This window comes from Canis lupus, chromosome 38 (genome assembly GCF_003254725.2).
Source record: "Canis lupus dingo isolate Sandy chromosome 38, ASM325472v2, whole genome shotgun sequence".
Classification (NCBI taxonomy): Eukaryota; Metazoa; Chordata; class Mammalia; order Carnivora; family Canidae; genus Canis; species Canis lupus.
Genome location: NC_064280.1, coordinates 3210317 through 3231029, shown reverse-complemented (window position 1 = coordinate 3231029; position 20713 = coordinate 3210317). Strand labels below are relative to the sequence as shown.

Sequence of the window (20713 nt, the reverse complement as noted above, 5' to 3'; positions counted from 1 at the left end):
TGGCACCTCACGGGAAAGAAGGATAAGGGCAGGTGGGTGTGCAGGAGAGGCAGGCAGTGCGAACCCACCATGCTCCAACATTGATGAGGCACTAAGCGACGAGGTCTCAGAGCCCTGCATCTTGCCGCCTTCATCAGTTAGCTCTAGCCTGGAGCTTTGGGTGGGGAAGGAGGGACATCTCTGCAGCCACATCTGGCATTCCTCCCCAAGGAGCGGGGAAAAGAGCCATGGGACCAGCACCAAGCCACTGAGAGAAGTTGAACCCTTGTCTTGTTTTTCTTTTTTTAAATGAGAATTTTTTTAAAAAATTTATGATAGACATAGGAAGAGAGAGAGGCAGAGACACAGGCAGAGGGAGAAGCAGGCTCCATGTCAGGAGCCCGACGCGGGACTTGATCCCGGGTCTCCAGGATCACGCCCTGGGCCAAAGGCAGGCGCTAAACCGCTGCGCCAACCAGGGATCCCCTTGTCTTGTTTTTCTTGATGTGGAAAAATACTTCACTCATTTTCTTGCCTCTCTAAGCCTCCCGCTCCCCACTCCCTCTTACCCTCAGCTGAAGTCTTTGCCTTAAACTTCATGGAAATACAAGAAGCAATCGAAAGGGAACCCCGGCATCTTCTCACCACCACATCTGCTACCTGCCTTGCATCACACTTGCTTTCCCTCTAGTGAGACGGGAGCGTCTCTTCTCATGACCACGGCCAACCCTTCCATTTGTGCTCCGTGATTCGCCTTCTCCTTCACATGCCTCCTTCCCATCCTGCTGGCCCTGCTCTCAAGCAAACATGTCTCAAAGATGCCCATTTTAAAGCAAAAACCTGGCAGCCGCGGTGGTGCTGCGGTTTGGCACCGCCTGCAGCCCAGGGCGTGATCCTGGAGACCCGGGATCGAGTCCCACGTCGGGCTCCCTGCATGGAGCCTGCTTCTCCCTCTGCCCGTGTCTCTGCCTCTCTCTCTCTCTGTGTCTATGAATACATAAATAAAATCTTTAAAAAAAAAAAAAGAAAGAAAAAAAAGAAGGTGCCAGTAATTGGAAATCCAGGAGAGAGGAAGGAGCTCGCAAAGAAGAGAGAAGGAAGCAAGTGACAGGTAGGTGGCTGGGAGAGCCCAGTGTCACAGACACCAAGTGAAGGACATGTTTCAAGAAGGGAGGCTTGGCTGTCAAATGCCAGTGGGTAAGGTGAGGCCAACAAGAGAGGCAATCCTTCTTCGGATTTGATCCCAGGACTCCAGGATTGCGCCCTGGGCCAAAGGCAGGCACCAAACCGCTGTGCCACCCAGGGACCCCAGGAATTCTTGATTAACGGTACTACTCCTTTCCCAGGCACTAACTACCTATTACATTGTTTCATTTTCTGAATCATGCTTGGCTTATTGATCTGTTCTTCCTCAAACTGGAAAGCAAGCTCCATTATGTTTCACCTGTTCAACACTATACAACAGTGCTTGGCACATAGTGAGTCTTAGAGTCTGTTGACTGACAAATGAGTCTTTGGCACATGCGATATGCCAGGGTTGCTAACTCCAGACTAATAAGAAACTTCATATACCAGGGCACCTGGGTGGCTAAAGTGGTTAAATGTCCCAGGTCTTGGGATCGAGCCCTGCATGAAGCCTGGCATTGGGCTCCCAGCTCAGCAGGGAGTCTCCCTCTCCGTCTGCCCTTCCCCGCTGCTTATGCTCGCTTTCAAATGAATAAATAAAATCATTTTAAAAATTTTTAAAAAAAAGAAGCTTCACATACACATTGTGATAAACATTTAAGAGTAGATACTCATTAAGGCCATTTCTCAAATTCATATGTACCTGGTCTCCTTTTTGGATTTCTATCTGGGTGGAATGGGCCTGTCTTCAAACTGTGTTGTCACTACCTTCCATCAGGCTCCCATCTGAATATATAAATTGAATTAGAGGATCCTCCAAAATAGCCCACCTTTGCCTGAGGTCTCTCTGAAAAGGTTCCTTGGTCCCCTGCCTATAGCTTATACACCAGCTCTATGTCAAAGAACTCATCCAGAGCTCAGGGTGGCAGGACGGCCTCACTTTTTTTTTTTTTTTTAAGATTTTATTTATTTATTCATGAGAGACACAGTGAGAGAGGCAGAGACACAGGCAGAGGGAGAAGCAGGCTCCAAGCAGAAAGCTCGATGTGGGACTTGATCCCAGGACTCCAGGATCACACCCTGGGCTGAAGGCAGGCGCTTAACAGCTGAGCCACTCAGGGATCCCTTGAACAGCCTCACCTTTGACTCCAAGGGACCAGCAAGAAGCTCAAGATAGAGCTCTATTAAAATGAAGGAGGGGGAAGAGACAACAGTTGGAAGGGCATGAGACAGATGGAGGTGATGGACTTCAGAGTACTGTGTCTGGTCCAGGGACCGGGATAGGATTCCTTGTATTACCATTGAACACTGGGGATCCTCTTGGATATGAGAGATCTGATCCCTCCCCAGGGGCTTCTGGTATTGGAATAAGCCCAGTAAAAATAAGTATAAGCCCTAGGATGCATTATCAGCTGCTACCTTTGAATAATTTCACCCGAGCTCATGATCTGCTAGAATCAAAATCTAAAGGAGAGAAGGCATTTCCTGTATGCCCACCCCTGTGCTCAACACCAACAGCACAAGCATATGGGTCAGCTCTTCTCCCAGAGGCACAGGGCATCCGAGGGCAGAATGACTCAGGGCTCCACATGTGGAAGAAAGAAAGACCCCCCCCCCCCTTCACCCTTGGTTGTGGCTGGCAAAGCCTGCAGGCCATCTGACAGGCCCCACTCCCCCAAGTGGGGAAATCTGACCAGCGATAGAATCGAGAATGATCCTCACTGAAAACAGGGTGGGTAGATTCTGTGGAGGAAATGGTTCTCATGGCAACAGACTGCCCAATGGTGAGCTGGAAGGCTTTCTATGAAACCTTTTAGGCTCCGCACACGGGCTAATGGGCTAATGGGAAATGCTGGGGGGCGGGGAATCCACATTCTAGATGCACCTCTGCCATGCCTTGCTGGGAGGGAGAAGGTGGCCGGCTCCTGAGGTCACCACATTTCTCCTGTTGCCAGGCAGGGCTCTACCAGCACAGAGTTACATTTCCTCCTGGGGAGCTGGACTCCTGGATTGGAGATTTCAGGGGGTGGGAAGTGATAGGAACTGCAGCATCGAAACCTAAAAACGTATTTTATTTCGAAGTTGTGCTTTGGATTTTCCCCAATCCAACATCTGTTGAGTGACAGTCTTAGGTTCACACAAAGCATCTCCAAGCATACATACAATATTCCAGTTATCAACACTATTTTAAAGAATATACCATTTTACACAAACGTGACATACAAGTCAGACGCCACAACATTGCGATTCCCTGGAAGATCTAAACTTCTCTTCTGCACGTGAAGTACACACACACCAGCCCTTCCAGTGGTCTGTTCATCCTGTTGCTGGTGTCATCGCTCCTCATCTCCTTGGGGAGAAACCAGGGCGCCCTGAGGAGGTTGGCTGAGACCAGTGTTTCCAGTTTACAGGCTGCTGGCTGCAAACTCCTCTCTTTTTCCAAATGGGGATGCTGGTTGCTCCACCCCACCTCTGTTCCCCAAAGCCTGACCCATCAGAATCCACAGCGAGAGAAGGATCCATGCCTTGAGGGGCAGAGCAGGGCTCTCTGAAGCATCATGCTGGTTTAGGCAAGCAGAGCTGAGGAAGACTGGTCTCCCTTGGCCCCAGGTGGCCAGCTCCTTTTGGCTTTTTCGGTGTAAAAATCACAGTGTGCGACCTGAATTCCAGTTGACTGCAGGAGCTCTGCCGAGAAGGACTCTCCTTCTGTGGGTTCCTCGTCCTCTCGACAGGTCCATCTCACAGGCGTCAGGAGCACCAGAGAGGGAAGACAACTTGGCTCCCAGAGCTGGGGTGGAAGGTGGGGGAGTAGGTGGCCGGCCACTCACACACTGTCCAGTTCATGATGCAAATCAGCAGATGGACACGGCCCAAGGGGACAGTGGACACAGTCATGTACAAGGGCTGCAAGAGAAATAAGGCAGGAACAACACAACAGGCCCAAAGCTTTGTCATTAAGAAAGCTTTGCGTTCTCAGGAGTGTGCTAGAAGGAGGGGAAAGGGCAGGCATGGGTACCAATTTTGATCGGCTGGATCCAAAGGAATGTAAAGGGAAAGGTAGGGGTTCCATTTTCATCAAGGAAACAGATCCTTGGGGCTGAAAGCCACTGTTGGCTCAAGACCTGTGCAAGTCCAGATGACAGACAAGGACAGGCCAGTGGATAGAGCAACAAAGCCAAGAATCCAGAGGACTGTGGGTCGCTTCCCACAGCCAGACTCATTTTACTGACGGAGCTCTTCATTTCTCCTTCCTAGCTCTTGGGATAGTTTTCCTGGTGTTGCAGGTTATCCTAATAATCTAGCGATTCTCCACAAAGCTCCTCTTTCCTTTGCACAGTGAGGAAAAAAATCCTACCATCTTCCACAGCACCAACTGCCAACTTCAAAAGGTTGGTCCAAAAAAGAATCTTCTAGGCTAAACATAAGGAAACTCAGATTTTCCTATCTGAATGGCAACCCATCGCCTCTCTTGACCTGTAGAAAATAAGGCTAAAAGCGTAGCTTTAAAACCAGAAAACAGAGAAGAGGAATGAGCTTCAGCTCTAACTCAAGTAGTTGTCTGAGACTCATGAGACAGGGGTGTGATGGTTTCCAGCCCTGGAGGATAGCGTGGAGCCAGGGCACTGGGATGAGGGGCACCAGTTTTGGAGGCCGGATTAAAGTAGGCGAGGGCATCATTTCTGCTTTTTGGAGAGAACCAGAAAAAAGGCCAAAGGCAGGCCAAAATATTCAGCATCCAATTCTTTATTTTGTTAGATTCCGGCCTCAAGAAGACTTTAGAGCCTGTGGGGCCAAAGTTCTCTTAGTTGTCCTTATTTGGATAAAAGAAAACAGGTTTTAAGGAGTAATGTCTCTCTTTAATTTAACTAGGGCTCTCCAAGCCCCTGTTGGTCCCTAAAGAGAGATCTTGTAGAATAACCAAACTAGAGGGGTGAACTTAGGATACATTTTCATTTGGGAACAGTTTGGGGGTTAGTGAAGGTGAATTTAATTTTTGAATAGCATAATGAATTTTTTCTTAAGTGCCCACAAAAAGTGAGGCAGAAGGACCCATTTCTCACCTTTTCCAAACCTGCCATAAACACAATGAAACTCTCTTAAGACTCTTTACCTAAGTGGAACCAGCTATAAAACTGTCTTATACAGGAAAGTGTCTTAAATGGAAAATGGTCCATTGGAGACAAAGACGGGAACCCGAGAAATGTCTATACATTCAGAAAAACTTCAGAAGTTCTATAAAAAGACTGGGTTGTATTCCTAGAGGATGAAGGAGAGCGAGAGCAAACACCAATGACCAATTCACACCAATAGAGAGAAGACAGAGAGAAAGCCCCCAACCCCAGACAGATTACAGGATCGAGTTCCATCCTGTTCAATTTTTTATGATGGAGAGACTTCAAAGGCTAGGTTCCCTGGCCCAGACAGAACAAGATTTGTAACGGAAACAGAGACCCCTGGTGGCTCTTGTGCGAACTGCCACAATAACTTACAAGGAGACTGGTCTGGGACCAGGAGAGGCTACACATGCCAGAGACCAGGAAAACGTGTGTGTGTGTGTGTGTGTGTGTAAAATGAGAATGGACTATATATGGTTCCCTAAAGTCAGTACCCAAAACAAGATGCCACTGAAAGCTGGCTGTCAATAGCCAACCATCTGGTCAGGCATCCCCTGTGTCTGAGGGGACGGAGACTTGAGCCCGTGTCCTCATGACTTGCCGTGCCAGATTTCACAGTGACCTGATAATGGAAAAATCTATCTCTGGCTAACCTAAGGACAGTATGTACTGCAGCTGGCTGGATTACGACGACGGGGAGAAGCAGAGGGCAGTGGGAAGGGCAAGGCAGGGTGACAACGAGGGCTTCATTCTCAAGGTTATGGGTGACGGGAAGGCTAATTCCTGCAAGAACAACTTAGAATCTAATTTTCAACTGAAGTCCCCAAGCTAGTTAAATAGGAAGATTTTTTTTAATAACAGTCAGTCCCTTCAGTCCCCTTGTCTAGAACAATTAAATTATATCCTTCAGACAGTACAAGACTTGTCAGTGGACTGTGGGGAAGATGAGGAGTTGACACCAGGGCTAGTGGCATTTGTTTTGGGGAAGACGGTGGGCTTGGGTCGTGTAGCTGGCGGCTTAACAGGGGCGGCCATCTTGACAGACTTGACAGGCCGGAAGGCGCAGGCGATGTCCCCTGCAGTACTGGCACTGCGCTGGAAGGCGGGCTCGGGGTCCTTGAGGAGCTGGGTGTGCAGGGGGCTGGAGGGCTCCGATGTGGGGGCCACCACTGGGGAGGTCTTGAGGGGCTCCAAGGTGTCCAGAACCACATCGGGGGTGTGCTTGACACTGCTCTGCCGCTCTAGCTCACGCAGCTCATTCAGGGCAGAGTTCATAGTTGCCTCAATATCCTGCAAAACAGGAAAAAGGAGGAGGTGAGGCTGCTGTAGGGAGAAGTCCCCAAGGATCCTGTTTCAACAGCATAGGCCGAATCACGAAAAAACCAACTGGAGGGAGATGTCCAGATTATTTTACTTGGCCAAAATTCTTTTTTTTTTTTTTTTTTTTTTTGGCCAAAATTCTTAAACATACGAATGTTCAGAATGTGGGGAAGGGGGAAAAAGGGATTTTCATTATCACGAGAATTTTTTTTTTTTTTTTTTTTTTTGCCTTTAGAAAAGAATGGCTGAAATGTTATTTTAAATAAAGTCCTCAGGTTTTGGAGATATGCACTAAAATATTTCTGGTGAAATGACATATAATCCAGTGGGGAGGGGAAAGTTGGGTGAACTAACAGTGGCCAGGAATTTGGTGACAAGTACATGGCATTTACTATCCAATTCTTTCTGCTTTTGTGTATGCTTGAAATTGTACATAATAAACCATTTTTGACTAAATGGTAGAGATGTGGTATGATCTTTGTTTTCTTGGACTTCAAAGGTCAGGAAAGGTTCCAGACCCTGATCTTGAATATTCATCAGGACACCTCCCAGTGCTCCCACCCCCGCCCTCCCCTTCCCTTGCCCCACCTCACTGCACCCCACCCCACCCACTGGAGTGCCCACTTGAGGAAGCCATTTCCTTCTACCATCACCAGGAGAGGGGACCAAGGAGCGACCAGGAGGGGGAGCCAGAGCCCACACAGGTAAATCAGCTCTTTCCAGTCACAGTGGAACAAACCGGCTCTCAAGAATAGCAGAACCAAAGACCCTCTATCCACAGCCAGCTGCCCCTCAGGGAGACCTCCCAGTTCCCTCCCAGCCTTTTCACACCCTTGTGTCCGCCACCCCTCAAACCACCACAGGGCTCCTCCCTTGGAATCAGGCTCACTTGGAAAGATGACACGTTCCAAGCAAAGGCCTTGGCCCTTACGGGGTGAACCATGCTTTCTGCTGACAGTGATTTTTACTCACCCCCATGATGTTCTGAAGCCTTAAAACTGCTCAGGAAGAACTTCATCATCTCCCTCCTCAGTCCCACTCTACAGCTAGGGGGGGGCGGTCTGTGCCAGGAATGTAGTCTAACATTCCTACTAAGCCCTGGCTCAGGAGGGAGCTGGGAGGAGGGTTCCCGCGGTGCAAGGCAGGTCGCAGCCAAGAGCTCAGGTAGGGGCGCAGAAATGGAGGGTTAGCCAAGCAAGATATCTCAGGCCCCAAGCTTAATACTATGCTCGCCAGGTTCGCCTTCCCGAAGCAGAGCATCACAATTAAGCCAATAGAGACCACAGGCAGCCTCTATCGCCCCCTGGAAGATGGGGTGACAAGAATCTCAACTCAGTTGAAACATAAGAGGGCAACGGGGAGCCCATAGCTCCTACCTGGTCTAATGAAAATTATAGAGTTGGGAGAGGCGTCTGAGTGAACTGCCTGGAGTGGCCCCGGAAGTCGGAGTTTTAGAGGTGGGGCTGGATCGCTAATGTTTCATGGAAAACAGAGACTTGTCAGTGTGGTGTGCATACATGGAAGGAAGACCCTATAACCAGGGAGCTCATTGCCACTGCCATCTGAAGCCTTGGGCTGGAAACCCTTCTGGTACCCAAGCCCCTGCCAGCAAAGTATTTTGGGGCTGTCAAAACAGGAGCAGATTAATGACTGATCTTCTACCTCCCATTACGGATGAGAGATTAGCCTCGGGGAACAGGAGAGGGGGATGGGCAGGGTGGCAGAAAAATATGGCCAGAACTACATCTGAGCCTCAACAATCGGGCAGCTTCACGAAAGCCTACCACCCTCTCAAGACCTGAAACCTAGGCAGAATGGACTCCAACAAAAGACTAATTATTTGCTTTAAAATGTACACTCCCGGGACGCCTGGGTGGCTCAGCGGTTGAGCGTCTGCCTTCAGCTCAGGGTGTGATCCTGGGTCCAGGGATCAAGTCCCACAACGGGCTCCCTGCGAGGAGCCTGCTTCTTCCTCTGCCTATGTCTCTGCGTCTCTTTCTGTGTCTTCTCATGAATAAATAAATGAAATCTTAAAAAAAATAAAACATACAGCCCCTTGCAAACAGCCTGAACATGAGCCAGAAGTCCGAATTCTTTTATTCTGTCTTTGAATTCTTCTTGGGTTAGTGGGGTTGGCAAATTGCTTAGAGAGCTGCATTGTGGGGTCCAGATATCCAGCAGCCTCTGAACCTGGTATGTGATGTACAAAGCCGCTGTTTCAAGGCCTGTCGTAACGAATGTGGGCTGCACTACGCAGTAGTGACAAACGTAGACAGGCCAGCTATGTGTCCAGAAGCCCCCAGTTACCTGTGCAATGACCTCGGGATCCACAGGCCGATGGTTATTGAAGCTCTTTGACCTTCCTGCTGTCACTGTCTTCCGGATCTGTGGACTGTCCAGCCGATTCTTCAGGGACGAGTGGCGGCTGATGGAGTTGAGGCTCCCATGCCCACTGATGGAACACTTATCTGGCCCTTCCTTGGGGAGACTCTGGCTCATGATGGGCTGGGAAGATGGGCGGCAGCTAGCCCCCACCCCCGGGGAGGCAGAGTCAGTCAGGGAACTACTCAGCCCATGGCTGTCGCTCCGAAATGTTTTCCGGATGCTCCCAGATTCTGGCCGCTTCCTTTGCCTTCAATCACAAACAGAAAGGGCAGTGTGATCAGGGAGCCCTGGCCCCGAGGAAGCTGGGATGAGTGAGAGTGGGACAGGTGTTGGCATCCAGGGACTTCTGGAAGGAGAGGGACACACAGCATGTTCTCTCCTTGGCTTTACCTTCCCCCTTGCTGTCTCTGTGCCTCCGTTCCCCTGCCACCCCCAACCTGGGCAAAGGAGAAACGGATACTTACTTGGTGGTCGTGGGCTTTGAGTTGTCAAGATGTAAGGTGCTGCCAGGAAAAATGTCTGATTAAGGGAAAGTTTCTAAGGGGGGACAGATTCACAGAAAGGCCCCCTCCATGACCTGCTTTGAACAGACACTAAGGCCCAGGTGGGAGAAAAACTCTCATCATCACCATGAACGCAAGAGGAGAGTTGATTTTTCCAAATTCTAGCATGTTTCTTGGCCAACTATAGGACTGTAATCATTTTGGGCTCTGGCAAGAAGCTGTTGTTGCTTCTTATTTGCAAACATGGAACAGAGTCTTTTTAAAGAGGCTGCAGTGCTGCAGGGTTAGGGCCAAGTTTGTGCATTTTCTTAGGGTGGAAATACATCTACATGACCCTAAGTCACCCAGCACTGGGCTGAACCCTGGCTCTGGGCCAGTCTCCTTCAGACCACTGAGACTCTCATACAAGACAGCTTGGCAGAGTCCTAGTAGTATGGGTGTTGCCTACTGCTGAATAATTTCATTTTTTTCTTGGGATCAGATCCTTAAGGACCTAGCCTAAGAAGCAATACAACTTCTGGTTTGGGAGGTGCAGCGGGGCAACTCTGATCCGGAACCTACTATGGGCGACTAAGGCTGAGGCAGGCATTGAGATGGAAGGGGTAGGGACTGAAGATAAGGAGCTAGTCTGTGTGGCAGAGTCAGTGTCCTAACCCAGTCCTGGTCCCGTTCACTGGTTAGGTCTTCTACTTCGGGGCCAGCGTGGAACCTGGCACACATTTCCTGAAGCTGCCTGCTCAGGCCATTTAGCCTTGGGTGTCAGCCATTCTCGAGCAGAAGGATGTTCTCAGAGTCTTATGTGGCTCAGCTGAAATGACTTCCCCTGCAAAGTCTTCCCTGGTACCCCAACTCCAACAGCAGGCAGAAGCACACACTCCCGCTTTTGTTCCCTTCAGAGCTTCGATGGCACTGCTTTTTTGTTACCTGTCTCTATGGTATTTACCTTGCGGGAATGAGCAGGGAGGCCGGGCACTGCATTATTCACCTCTGAATAACCAGCACGGGCGCTTGGCACGGCAGTGGGCCCTCGCTCTATGTGTGAAGTTAAACTGAATGCCACACCCGCCTAACTCTCTCGCTGATTTCCTCTTTCCACTTGAGGATGGCTGACTCACAAAGCTCAAACTGCTGAGGGGGCAGATTGTGGAGTGGCTGGTGTGTGCCAGGTCCCTGGCCAGGCCCCTGGGACGTGAGGAGAGGAAGGCAGAGCTCTTGGGTTCAAGATGCTCAGCCTGGTGCTTTATCCGAGTGCAGCTTGAGTCCCGAGAGACGCTCAAACTACTGTGGGACTACAGAACGCGGGCACCTAACTCAGGTGGTTAGGTGGCCCTCGGGGGTGTTAGCAAGGCTTCCCCAAGGAGGTAAATCTTCTGACTACGTCTTGAAGGGAGAGGAGGAGCTGATCAGAGGGAGGAGGCAGCAGATGTGAAGGTCCAGGGGTGTGAAAGAACCCGGGGCCCTGGGAAGGAGCGACGTGTGGGGCAGGCAGCGAGGCTGGAAGGGCAGAGTCACTCCTCAGGGGCTGCCACTCACCCACTGACTAGCTGGTGTCTGGGGAGACCACATCCTCTGAGAACCCCGTCCTGACATCACCAAGGAAGGAGTTCAAGGGAACCGCCTTGACTTTCCACCTGGTGTTCACCTTCTGACTATTTCGGCTATTATCCTTTACAATTTCTTTGTACAAATGGCAGCACATATATGATGGCTTAGAAACATGTACCTAACTAATTATTTAACTCTCCCTCCACCAACCCCACCTCAGTTTCTGGGTTAATTAGAGGCTTACAACCTTATGATTATAGGCTTATAATTAACACAGACTTGTAAATAAAGAAAAAAAATGTGATTAGTCCACAGTTACTTTTTATTAGCTCGCCCTCCCAGCAGGGCATTACGCTGGAGGGAAGGAAATAAAATCCTCATTCTTTTTTACTGGTCTGACTTAAATTATACCTACACTAAGTGAGCTGAATCAGCTACTTTGCTAACTTGAGGGTGAAAGATGGAAGAGAGCCACGTGCCCCAACCACTCCCCCTGCTACCGTCTGGTTGGAAGAAAGCCAAGAGATCTGGGCGACCTGGTGCAGTTTCAAAACAACAAGCATCTTTTATTCTCCTTCCAGTTTCAGTGTCCAGAGGCTACGGTTAACAGGTTTTCAATGTGCAAATCATTTCATTCCTCCAAAGCCAGGGGGGAATAAAAACTGTACATCATCTGCAATCCATATTCATCAGGAACACCCTGGGGCTTGTCATCCCGCTGGCACTGGGCCAAGTTTCAGGGTCTGGCGGAAAGAGGTCGGTAGGCTTTGGGACTTGGTGTCTGGCCCCTTGAGATGAGATTAGTTCTCCAATAACCTGAATGTCTCTAGGGGAGGCAGCAGCACACAGGCGTGGAATCCCTCTAGCCGGCCAGATCGGGTGTGGGTGGAGTTAAAACCCTGGGATGCTGCTCACAGCCACAATGAAAGCTGGGGCCAGAGTTAAGAGCCTGCCGGACAGGAATGGGAATCTGCAAATGGACTTAACAGGGGAGGATGACACAGGGCTAAAGCAACAGGGAAAACACGGACAATTATTTCTACTGGTATGAAAGGGCAGAAGGGAGCTGGCAGTTAGGCAATGATTAAAAAGCTCAGGACAAAGCTTTCGTTGTGGGGTGCTGGTGGTGGGCGGGGGCAGAGTAGTCTCCTTTCCTTGACGGAGTGAATGCCGGACAGGGCAGGAAACAGACACATGGTATCTAAATAAACCCATCCGGGGTCACGTGAGCCTAGTGGAAGACACACAAGATGTTGGATCTTTGGACAGACAAGGAAGGACCAGGAAGAAGACATCAAAAACCATTATTTGGGCAGGAATTGGAAAAGAGAAGGCACCTCTGAGAAACAGTATAAAACCAAGTTGCATAAAGTGACCAAAGCTTTGGCCAAGTTTTAGTAGTCAGATGGGGCCGGGGAGGCCCGAGCTGACAGATGCTGCAGAAACCCAGGCTGGGGCACCCTTCCACAGCAGGGCGGCAGCTGGCCGGAGCCCGGGGACCTGCCGGTGGGGCCTGTGGAAGCCTCCTCAGCCCTGTCCACCCTGCAGCAGCAGTGAGCACATGCGATGTTAGGCCTGAGGGTGTGTGGGGGAGTGCGGGGAGCCCTACATGCAGCACAGGCTCAGAGAGGGAGGCCGGACGGTGAGGCTGGGTGTCACAAGGCATTCAGGGGAGCAGAAAATGAAAAGCAGAGCTTACTTGTTGATGTTTGCAAGATAAATATCGGCTACATGACCCCCACTGGGACAGCTGGCCCCCGCTCTGGCTGTCACCTTTTCTTCAGGTGGCTCAGAAATGACCTCAATCTCAGACTTGGGGCTGGACCTCTCCACGACACCGTCCTCGCTGGGGGCGAAGGGGCAGGCAGGCAGGGAGGAGGGGGGAAGAACAACAACAACAACACAAAAAGCAGTGTTAAATCGGCAAGATGGCCCCCCGACACACACACACACACACACACACACACACACACACACACACACACACGCGCGCGCGACCCCTGAGGCAGCGGTGACACCTGGCTGGGCTAGCTCTGCAAACAGACTGTGCCGAAAGCTAAGGGCCTTTGGAGGGTTGTTTAAATAAAAATAAATAATCCCGCTGCGTTCTGTGGGATCCTCAGCGTCGCCGGAGAGCTGAGCTAGGGGGACACCTGGCTTGGAGGCATCTGCCTTCTACCCCACGCAGCTTTCCTGGGGCAGCGGTGCCGGGGCCACCTTCTGGAGAAGGAGGCGGCCGGTCCAGGTTGCGGTTTATCTGCTGAGGTCCCGAGCCCCGCGGGGCAAGGACAGGCTGCTCTGTGCTGGCTCTGGAGATGCCGGCGTTGAGGCAGGACACCGGCACACTCAGTCGTCGAGCATCGAGCCCTGCTTAGAGCGTCCAGGCCGGTCCCGGGTCATTCCACTGCTCTCCCGGCCCCTCTGGCTACTGATGACAAAGAAAGCCCCTTCTCCCCCACAATTCATCTTCTCTCGGTCCTGTCGTGAAGTCATAATGCTAAATTTGGGAGGGTCCTGTCCACGCACAGATGACCACCAGGTTTGCGATGTTATCAACAGAGGGAGGATCTCCCTGCAGAACGAGCCGGGGAGAGGCTGGGAGGGTGCAGACTCATTCAGGATATCAACCTTTAAAAAATAATATTAAGGGAAGGGCTAAAAACAGTGACAGCATCTATTCAGGGGTGGGGCGTCAGGGGCAGGGCGGCGGGGCAAAGGGGCAGGGGGGGCAGGCTTGCTGGGGGGCTGGGAGGGAAGCCCCCTGCCCTGGAGACTTTGCTTCCAGCTCTTCAAAGAGCTGGAGCCAACGGACAGCCCATCTGGTGAAGTCTCTCTGGGGCCGGTTCCCGGTTCCCTTTGCTCCCCGAGGTCCTCTCCCCTTTTCTCCCGTCCTCCCCCACGTCGACCTCATCTTGGTTAAATGACCTGGCTCGTTTCCACAAGGCTGCTTAAACTAGATGTCCTAAAAAAGCAATGCATCATTTTTTTCTTATTATTTATTTTTTTTCAAAGCATCACTTTTCGTTTGCAAGTGGAAAAGCGCCCCATCAGTGGCCCAACTGGTTGGGATGAGCATAGGTGTTTAAAAAAAAAAAAAAAAAAAAAAAGTAAAAGTGTTTTCCTCAGCCTGAGCCTTCCAGAAGGAAATGTAAGTGCTCAAACAATAACTCTTCCTTATCACTCATCAGGTTTAAGTGTGGATGAGCACGAGCACTGGCCAGTTTCCAAAATGACTAGGGGGGAGGTAGGTGGGGGAGCGATTTGCAGGGGGAAGAGGCTAAAAAACAATCCTCCACGGAGTCTTGGGGGGGGGGTTTCAAGAACGTGTTGGCGTCCCCTAGCGGTTGGTCTCCCTCAGCCTCCTGTGGCGCCAGAAATCCAGCCGCCCCCCCCCCCCCCCCCAGCCCCAGTGCAGCAGGGGCTCACCCAGACGGGCAGGGGACCCAACGTACGTGTCTTGGACCACGATGTACTGATGGGGAATGAGTCCGTCGATGCCGTTGTGCCGGCCTTCCCACCAGTCATCGGAAGCCCGCTGGTAGAGCAGCAGGGATGCCCCTTTCTTGAAGGACAGTTCTCGGGCTGTCCGGCCCACGTAGTCAAACTTGGCAATGGCCTCGATGGGCTCACACTCTGCGAGGGGCAGAAAAGAAGGAAACACATGTTGTTGGGACCAACAGACTCAGGAAACTGGGCGGAAAAGCCCAATTAGCTGAACTCACCCTGGTGGGAAGATAACCCGGTGTGACAAAGCAGCCACTGCCCATCTATGCTTGAGGCTGGGGATTCCCGTGGAGGCTGGCCATCACTCTGAAAGTGCCTGTGTGCCCCTTCCTGCCTTTCATCAGGCTCTGCCCCCCACTAAAATCTCTCTCTGTCATCTTCCTGATGTAGCACACGGAGTCACAATTGTACACATCATCATTAAAAAACAAAACAAAGAATACTTTATTCTCTCAGCAGTTTCTGTGCACAAATGAACCACACGTGCAGAGTCTCATCTTGCTCGGGTACAGTCAGCTGCCCAACAGGCTGAGCTCCACTCAGGGCAGAGAGTAATTTCTCTGGTGTGTCCACAGCTCTTTACGCCAAACCCTATCACTGAACCTGCCGTGCTGTATTGGTATGCATCGTTTCTTCTCCGATCATAAAGTAACTCCATTAATTGCAGAACATTTATTGTACGGTACTCCCAATACAGTAAATTTTATTTATGTTATCCACTCCCCCTAGTAGACCACGAGCTTTTAGTCTCCATAAGGAGAAAATAACTCACCCAATCCCCTTTGCAAGGTGCAAAACATGGAAATCTATTTTGTGGATAATACATGGGAAAACATACATAAAAGTAATTTGAAAACTAAAAGGGGTTTGCAAGTGCAATGTCTTTTTATTTTTGAGTGTGCTTTCGTCTCCCCCTCTGGGGACAGGAGACAATAGTGCCTTTTTTCATGAAGTTATTAGGAGGAGTCAATAAGCAGAAATTTGTAAAAGCTTTTAGAACAGTGCCCAGCCTATCGTCAGCACTGTGTAGATATTCGCCAGTTTTCTAACTGGTCATCGTTACCATTATCTGTGCTGAGCAGCAGATGGAGGTCACAGAGGAAGAAATAAAGCTCCCAGAAACCTGGAACCTGAGGTTCAAGTGGATGTTCCAGGTAGTGGACAGGAAGGCTGCCTAGAGGCCAGCCCATGCCCAAATAGCATGACTGGTGAGCCTGCTCCTTAATAGGCAGGGCTGGAGGTTTTACTATAAGGAAGCACATCAGAGAAAGCCCATCTAAATATCCCAAATCTCAGTTCTGTATAGCCTTGGGCCTTATCACTTGACCTCTCTGGCCTCTGTTTTCTCAGCTATAAAATAGCTCTATTTCACTAGGGTCTTAGAGATAAGACACACAAAACTTGCAGCAGGGACAAATTTCCCTAGTTCACCTACTCCCCTCCTGTAACGGGGCAGATTATCATATTGATCCATCTGACTTCAGCATCTAAATAAGCAGCCCTAATTTTTTTTCTCCTCTAAAAAGCTGGCCTGGGATTGCAGAATTCATAGCAAGGTGGAAAGCGGGGAAAGCTCCACAGACTGTGCCATTTCGTTCTCATGCCCAGAAAATTCTGAGGCCCCTTGTCAGCTGCTGAGTCTTCCAAGAGCCCAAGTGGTCCAGAAATGGAGGTGTGGAACTGTTGGAAGGAGGGGAAGCGTGCTGGCTGGACAGACCCTAATAAATCATGGGCGCTGCCGAGGGGCCTGTGGTGACAGCTGTGCATTCCACCTCTCGACACACACCCGCCAGGCTGCACAGCGCTCACATGTCTGTACTTTGGAAAGGGTCAATTTTTCCAGTCAGCAGGCATGAAAGTGTGTGGTTTCTACATCCTGAGTCCCACTCCCCTCTGGCTTGCTTCTGTTGGGTTCTTGGCACCCAGCTTCTCTATTGCCCAGGCTTACAGTTTTTTCAAATGAGCTCTCCTTGATTTTGGTCTCCAGCTACCTGGCAGGAGTCCGGGCTGTGAGAGGGGACCAACGTCAATGCAAGCAAGACAGGCAGGCGAGACAAGGAGCTAGGAGGTGGGTGAGGGGCATAGGGAGTTGAGGCGAGAAGCTTGAAAGGCTCAGAAAGGTCTCTCTCTCCATTTCTGGTTGAACATAGAGACCATTCTGGTTGGGAAGGTGGGCTATCTCTCCAAGGAAAGGAAGCAATGAAAATTAGAGACAGGAGAGCCCTCTGCCTGTCTTCAGGGGGCTGCTGAGCAGGAAGGAGCACTGGCAGCAGAGGCTACATGATCCCTCCCTTCCGTTTCACCCCCGGTGGCCCCACTGCCCAGGAAGCAGGGCCCCATACCATCATCACTCGTGTGGTGTTCTGCGGTCACGTCCTGGGTTGAGTCCTCAGCCGAGGTAGTCTCTCCATGAGGGCTGTCACTGCAACAGAACCAAGAGTCATGGGGACCTCAGCCCTCGCTGACCAAATTCTTGTCTTTTCCTTCAAGCAGCTTCCTTGGAGCAAGGGCTCGAAAACCATCTCCCGCTCCCTACATCCTAATTGCTCACTACAGACAATGCTGGTGAAAGACAAGGCTCCCAGGGTTCTCCAGTCTATCTAGCCCCTGCTGAAAAACTGAGACCGCCTGGGACTTAGAATATCCTGAGACAGAGGGAACTCCTTTTGAATCTACAAAATAAGTCTTTTCGAAAAGACAGAACAACTCAAATTCTCTGGGGCTGTTTCTTGAGGTGAATAGATCCCTGAACAGAGCATGAGGAGGAGAACACTAACTAGGCCTTGGCATGGGACACAACAGAGCCTGAAAATCAGCTCCGACACTTGGTAACTGTGTGATCCTGGGCAAGGCAGTGAAACTCTTTCAAGCCACAGCCACCTAATCAGTGAATTGAGGATAGTGGTCTGTATGCCTCACAGAGTTGAGTGAGGATCCAGAGACATGACGGACTGGTTAGTAAGTGGCCTTCCTTCCCTTCTTTTTCATTTTGCTTCTGTCTCTAGGCTTTGTGGTTTGGTTTGTGTACGGGTGAGAGAATGGGAGGTAAATCAGAGGGAGAAGAAGAGCCTGCCGTGGGCTGGACTCTGCAAGAGGGCAGGACATGCAAGCTAGTCAAGTTCTTCAACAGTTCAGAGTCTAAAATCATCCAGGGTTGAGAATGGAAAATGGCCAGGGAAGTTACTAGGAAAGACATTTCTACTCCTGGTCTCCTGGCTTGTGGACATGAGAGTGGATGGAGATGGACACCAGGAAGTTCTGACTTCCTGAGAAACAGACAAAAACAAGGGAGCTTTTCCAGGCAATTCTACGGAAGCATTATCACCTCCTCCATCCACCACCTGGCCTCATGGTTCCTACCTTTGAGCCTATAGCCTCTCCCTCCCCTGGGGATGGGTCTTTCACTCTGAAAATCTCCTCAAAGACCAGGGGACCAGTTCAGAAGTCAGTTCCAAGGAGCTTCTCCAGACTCCAGAGAATATCCTGGGAGCACATCAACACGGATTCCTCCTTATCAAAAAACATGGGCACATTTTTTCACTGTTTACTGTGCCGAAAAGCCCTCTGCGGAGTTTCATGACCTTTTAGAGCCCCTTGGGGCCCTAAGGGTGGGGTGACAAGGCGGAACCTCAGTTCCCTCCAGAGTTCCAAGTTTACTTACGTGGCCATCCACCGAGGCAACAATTTTCAAACTTCAGGGAGTCCTGGATGGCTTGTTAAAAGTGGGCTGCCTCACCCCTAGACTTTCTAATTCTCAAGGGCTGGGCGGAGCTAGAGTGTATGTGTTCCTAGCCAGTCCTGTGTTACGTAGGTGCTGTTGGTCCAAGGACCCCACTTGGAATGCTCCTGCTCTAACCTAAAGGCAAAATGATGCTTCTCTAAGGCCAATTCTAGTGATAGGCTCCTAGGCTGTCCCGCAGGCACACCTCAGCAACACCTCAGCCCATCGATGCCTGCGGTCTGAGGAAGCCCAACCGGCCCAACAGCAGGCAGCCCTTGGAAACTGAATTTTTGCATCAGGGCTTGGGAAGCATGGTGAAGTGGGATGGGCCTCTCTTCTCCACAGCGGCAGGGAGGCCAAGCAGCTAGGAGCTCCCTCTTCCTAGCCATCCTCCAGGATTCTCAGGCTCTAGCATCCCCTGTGCCACCCCCTCCCCTGCTCCTTCATCTATCTTATCTCCTGCTTCACTGGCACTTCTCTTCCCGAAGAAGAGAGGCTGGGAGCCTTCAGTGTGGGTATGAGTCCAGCAGTCAGATGGTCCTTCTTACCCAAGGTCACCTACTCTTGATCCCTGGGTGCTTCTGGCTTCCCACCCAGTCTGTGGTAGTAACATTCCCTGACTAATCTTGTGGTTTTTCCTGAGGCTGCTCATAAATTTCGGATGCAGAACAAACAGCAGCAGGGGTGGAGATGCTTTGGCAAGAATTGGCAGAAGGTGCCCCCGTCTCTGCCCCTGCCAGCCACCCCGACAACGACTCTGGGGGACCAGGGCCGTGGGGGGCTCTGTGTCCTGGGATCGGTTCAGAGATGTCTGAGAAGTGAGGAAACGCTTTGGAAGGAACATAAAGCAGGCACTGGGAACCCTAGTGCACAGCTTCTTAACCCACAAGCGAGAGAGAAACCAACTCTCCCGGTCATGTGCACAAGGACAGCTCCCTGGAGCTCCTCAGCTCGCAGGCTGAGACCTGAACAACCTCCCCCGTCCCCACCAACCATCTGGCAGTGACAAAAAGCTTTCTCTCCGAGGGGCAAGCATAAGTTTCTCCAGCCTCTGGGATCCGCAGGACAGCGGTCAAGACCCAACCCAGGGGTGTCCGTGGTAGTTTTATATGCACAGACACACAAATATCACAGTCTCCACTCCTCAGGCAAGAGGTTCCTTCTGTGGCCATCAGGGAGAGGCGTGGACTCACTGGCCTCTAATTAAGTAGATACCTCTGCTGTCCTCCCCTACCCTAGTGGATAGCAATGGGGCTGCTGAACTGGTTCCAGATGTTGAGTTCAGATGGAATCTGATTTGGGCTGGCTGAGGTTTTCAGCCCAGGCTGAAGCACCACTCGAGGGGGAAGATGGGCTAACAGGCATGTGGGGTGGGGGTGGAGGAGGTAAGGGACATTAGGGGGTAAAAGAGAGAGGTAGTGTTTGACGGGAAGATGACACTGTAAGTGGTACCCTGGGGTGTCGTGAGGGGTCCTGGATGGTGTCCTGTACTAAGACCCTTTGGGGTTGGAATCCCCACCACTATGATGGCCTAGGATCGTCACCGGCCTCTCTAGGTTACAGTGACTGCACCTGCAACATGGAAATAGTCATTTGTCAATTGTCCAACAGAGGGTCTAGTAAAGATGTGCCCTAGGGATTCCTTTTATACTTCTGTTCCCAGGCTAGGTCACGAAAGACCTTGCCCGGTAGGACTGCAACTCGCTTTAGGATGGAAGTATGCCTACCCCGCCGAAAACGGAGCTTACCCCCTTTTTTCTTCACAAATCTCTGTGATCACTCTCAATTATCAGTGTACAAACCCACACTGAGGAAATTATGCCTCATGTCTACACTCTTCACAAGAGGAAAGAAATTCTTATTTCTGGGATCCAGGCTTGTGTCTCTTACAGGGCACACCACAGAGCAGGAGCCTGACAGACACTGTTCACTGACAAACGGCTGTTCTAAATACAACTTTCTACCTTTTCCTTTCCTGGAGATTATTAATACTCCTATTATTGTTATTACTTTCCAGAATGTTCCTCACCACTAAAAACTCATAAAAAAAACCCCAGGGAGGTGGCACAAAGTGGCACTCTGTAGGTCAGGCCAAGGTGGGGGTACTGCCAGCACCACCCCCAGATCCTGGCAGCTTGCATTGCCTGGGAGTGGGAGGCTGAGAGGATCTGGGTGTTTCCCTCGGGTCTCGCTTGGCCATCTGGCCGCCACACCGGTGTGTACTGGGGATGCCCTCCCCCTCTCCAGCCCAGAGCCCCCTACCAGTAGTCCTCTGTGCTTCCTCCTCTGCTGTAGATGGGGCCCTCCAGCTCCCTGGGGGTTGGGAAGATGTTCTCATGCTGGATGATGGTGGTTTTGATCAGCTCGTTCACGTGGGCTTGGCAGGACACCTGGTCGTGGCCCTCAGGCACCGACATCAGTGAGGGCCCGAAGCAGATGGCGAGGTTGTAGGGGTCCATCATGTTCTCTTCACTGAACTGTGATAAACTGGATGAGAAGGGAAGAGGGCAAGCTGG

The 20713-nt window shown here is 50.9% G+C and overlaps 1 protein-coding gene across 11 annotated transcripts in view; it reads right to left on the bottom strand.

Moving 5' to 3' along the window:
- Nucleotides 1–3155: 3155 nt before the first annotated feature.
- SRGAP2 (SLIT-ROBO Rho GTPase activating protein 2) overlaps nt 3156–20713 on the bottom strand; it is a 235254-nt gene continuing 217696 nt past the window's right edge. For 3 of the 11 annotated variants that reach the window (XM_025421058.3, XM_025421059.3, XM_049106860.1), the window contains exons 18-24: nt 20460–20684; nt 16819–16898; nt 14425–14605; nt 12672–12818; nt 9389–9427; nt 8847–9171; nt 3156–6509 (exon numbers count right to left, since the gene is read on the bottom strand). In XM_025421058.3, coding sequence (XP_025276843.1) covers nt 6126–6509; nt 8847–9171; nt 9389–9427; nt 12672–12818; nt 14425–14605; nt 16819–16898; nt 20460–20684 — 1381 coding nt within the window. In that variant the 3' untranslated portion in view covers nt 3156–6125. Of the gene's footprint in view, nt 6510–7915; nt 8011–8846; nt 9172–9388; nt 9428–11512; nt 13601–14424; nt 14606–16818; nt 16899–20459; nt 20685–20713 lie in introns of those variants that run through there. The other 8 variants (XM_025421060.3, XM_025421061.3, XM_035711065.2 and 5 more) reach the window with 7 other exon arrangements.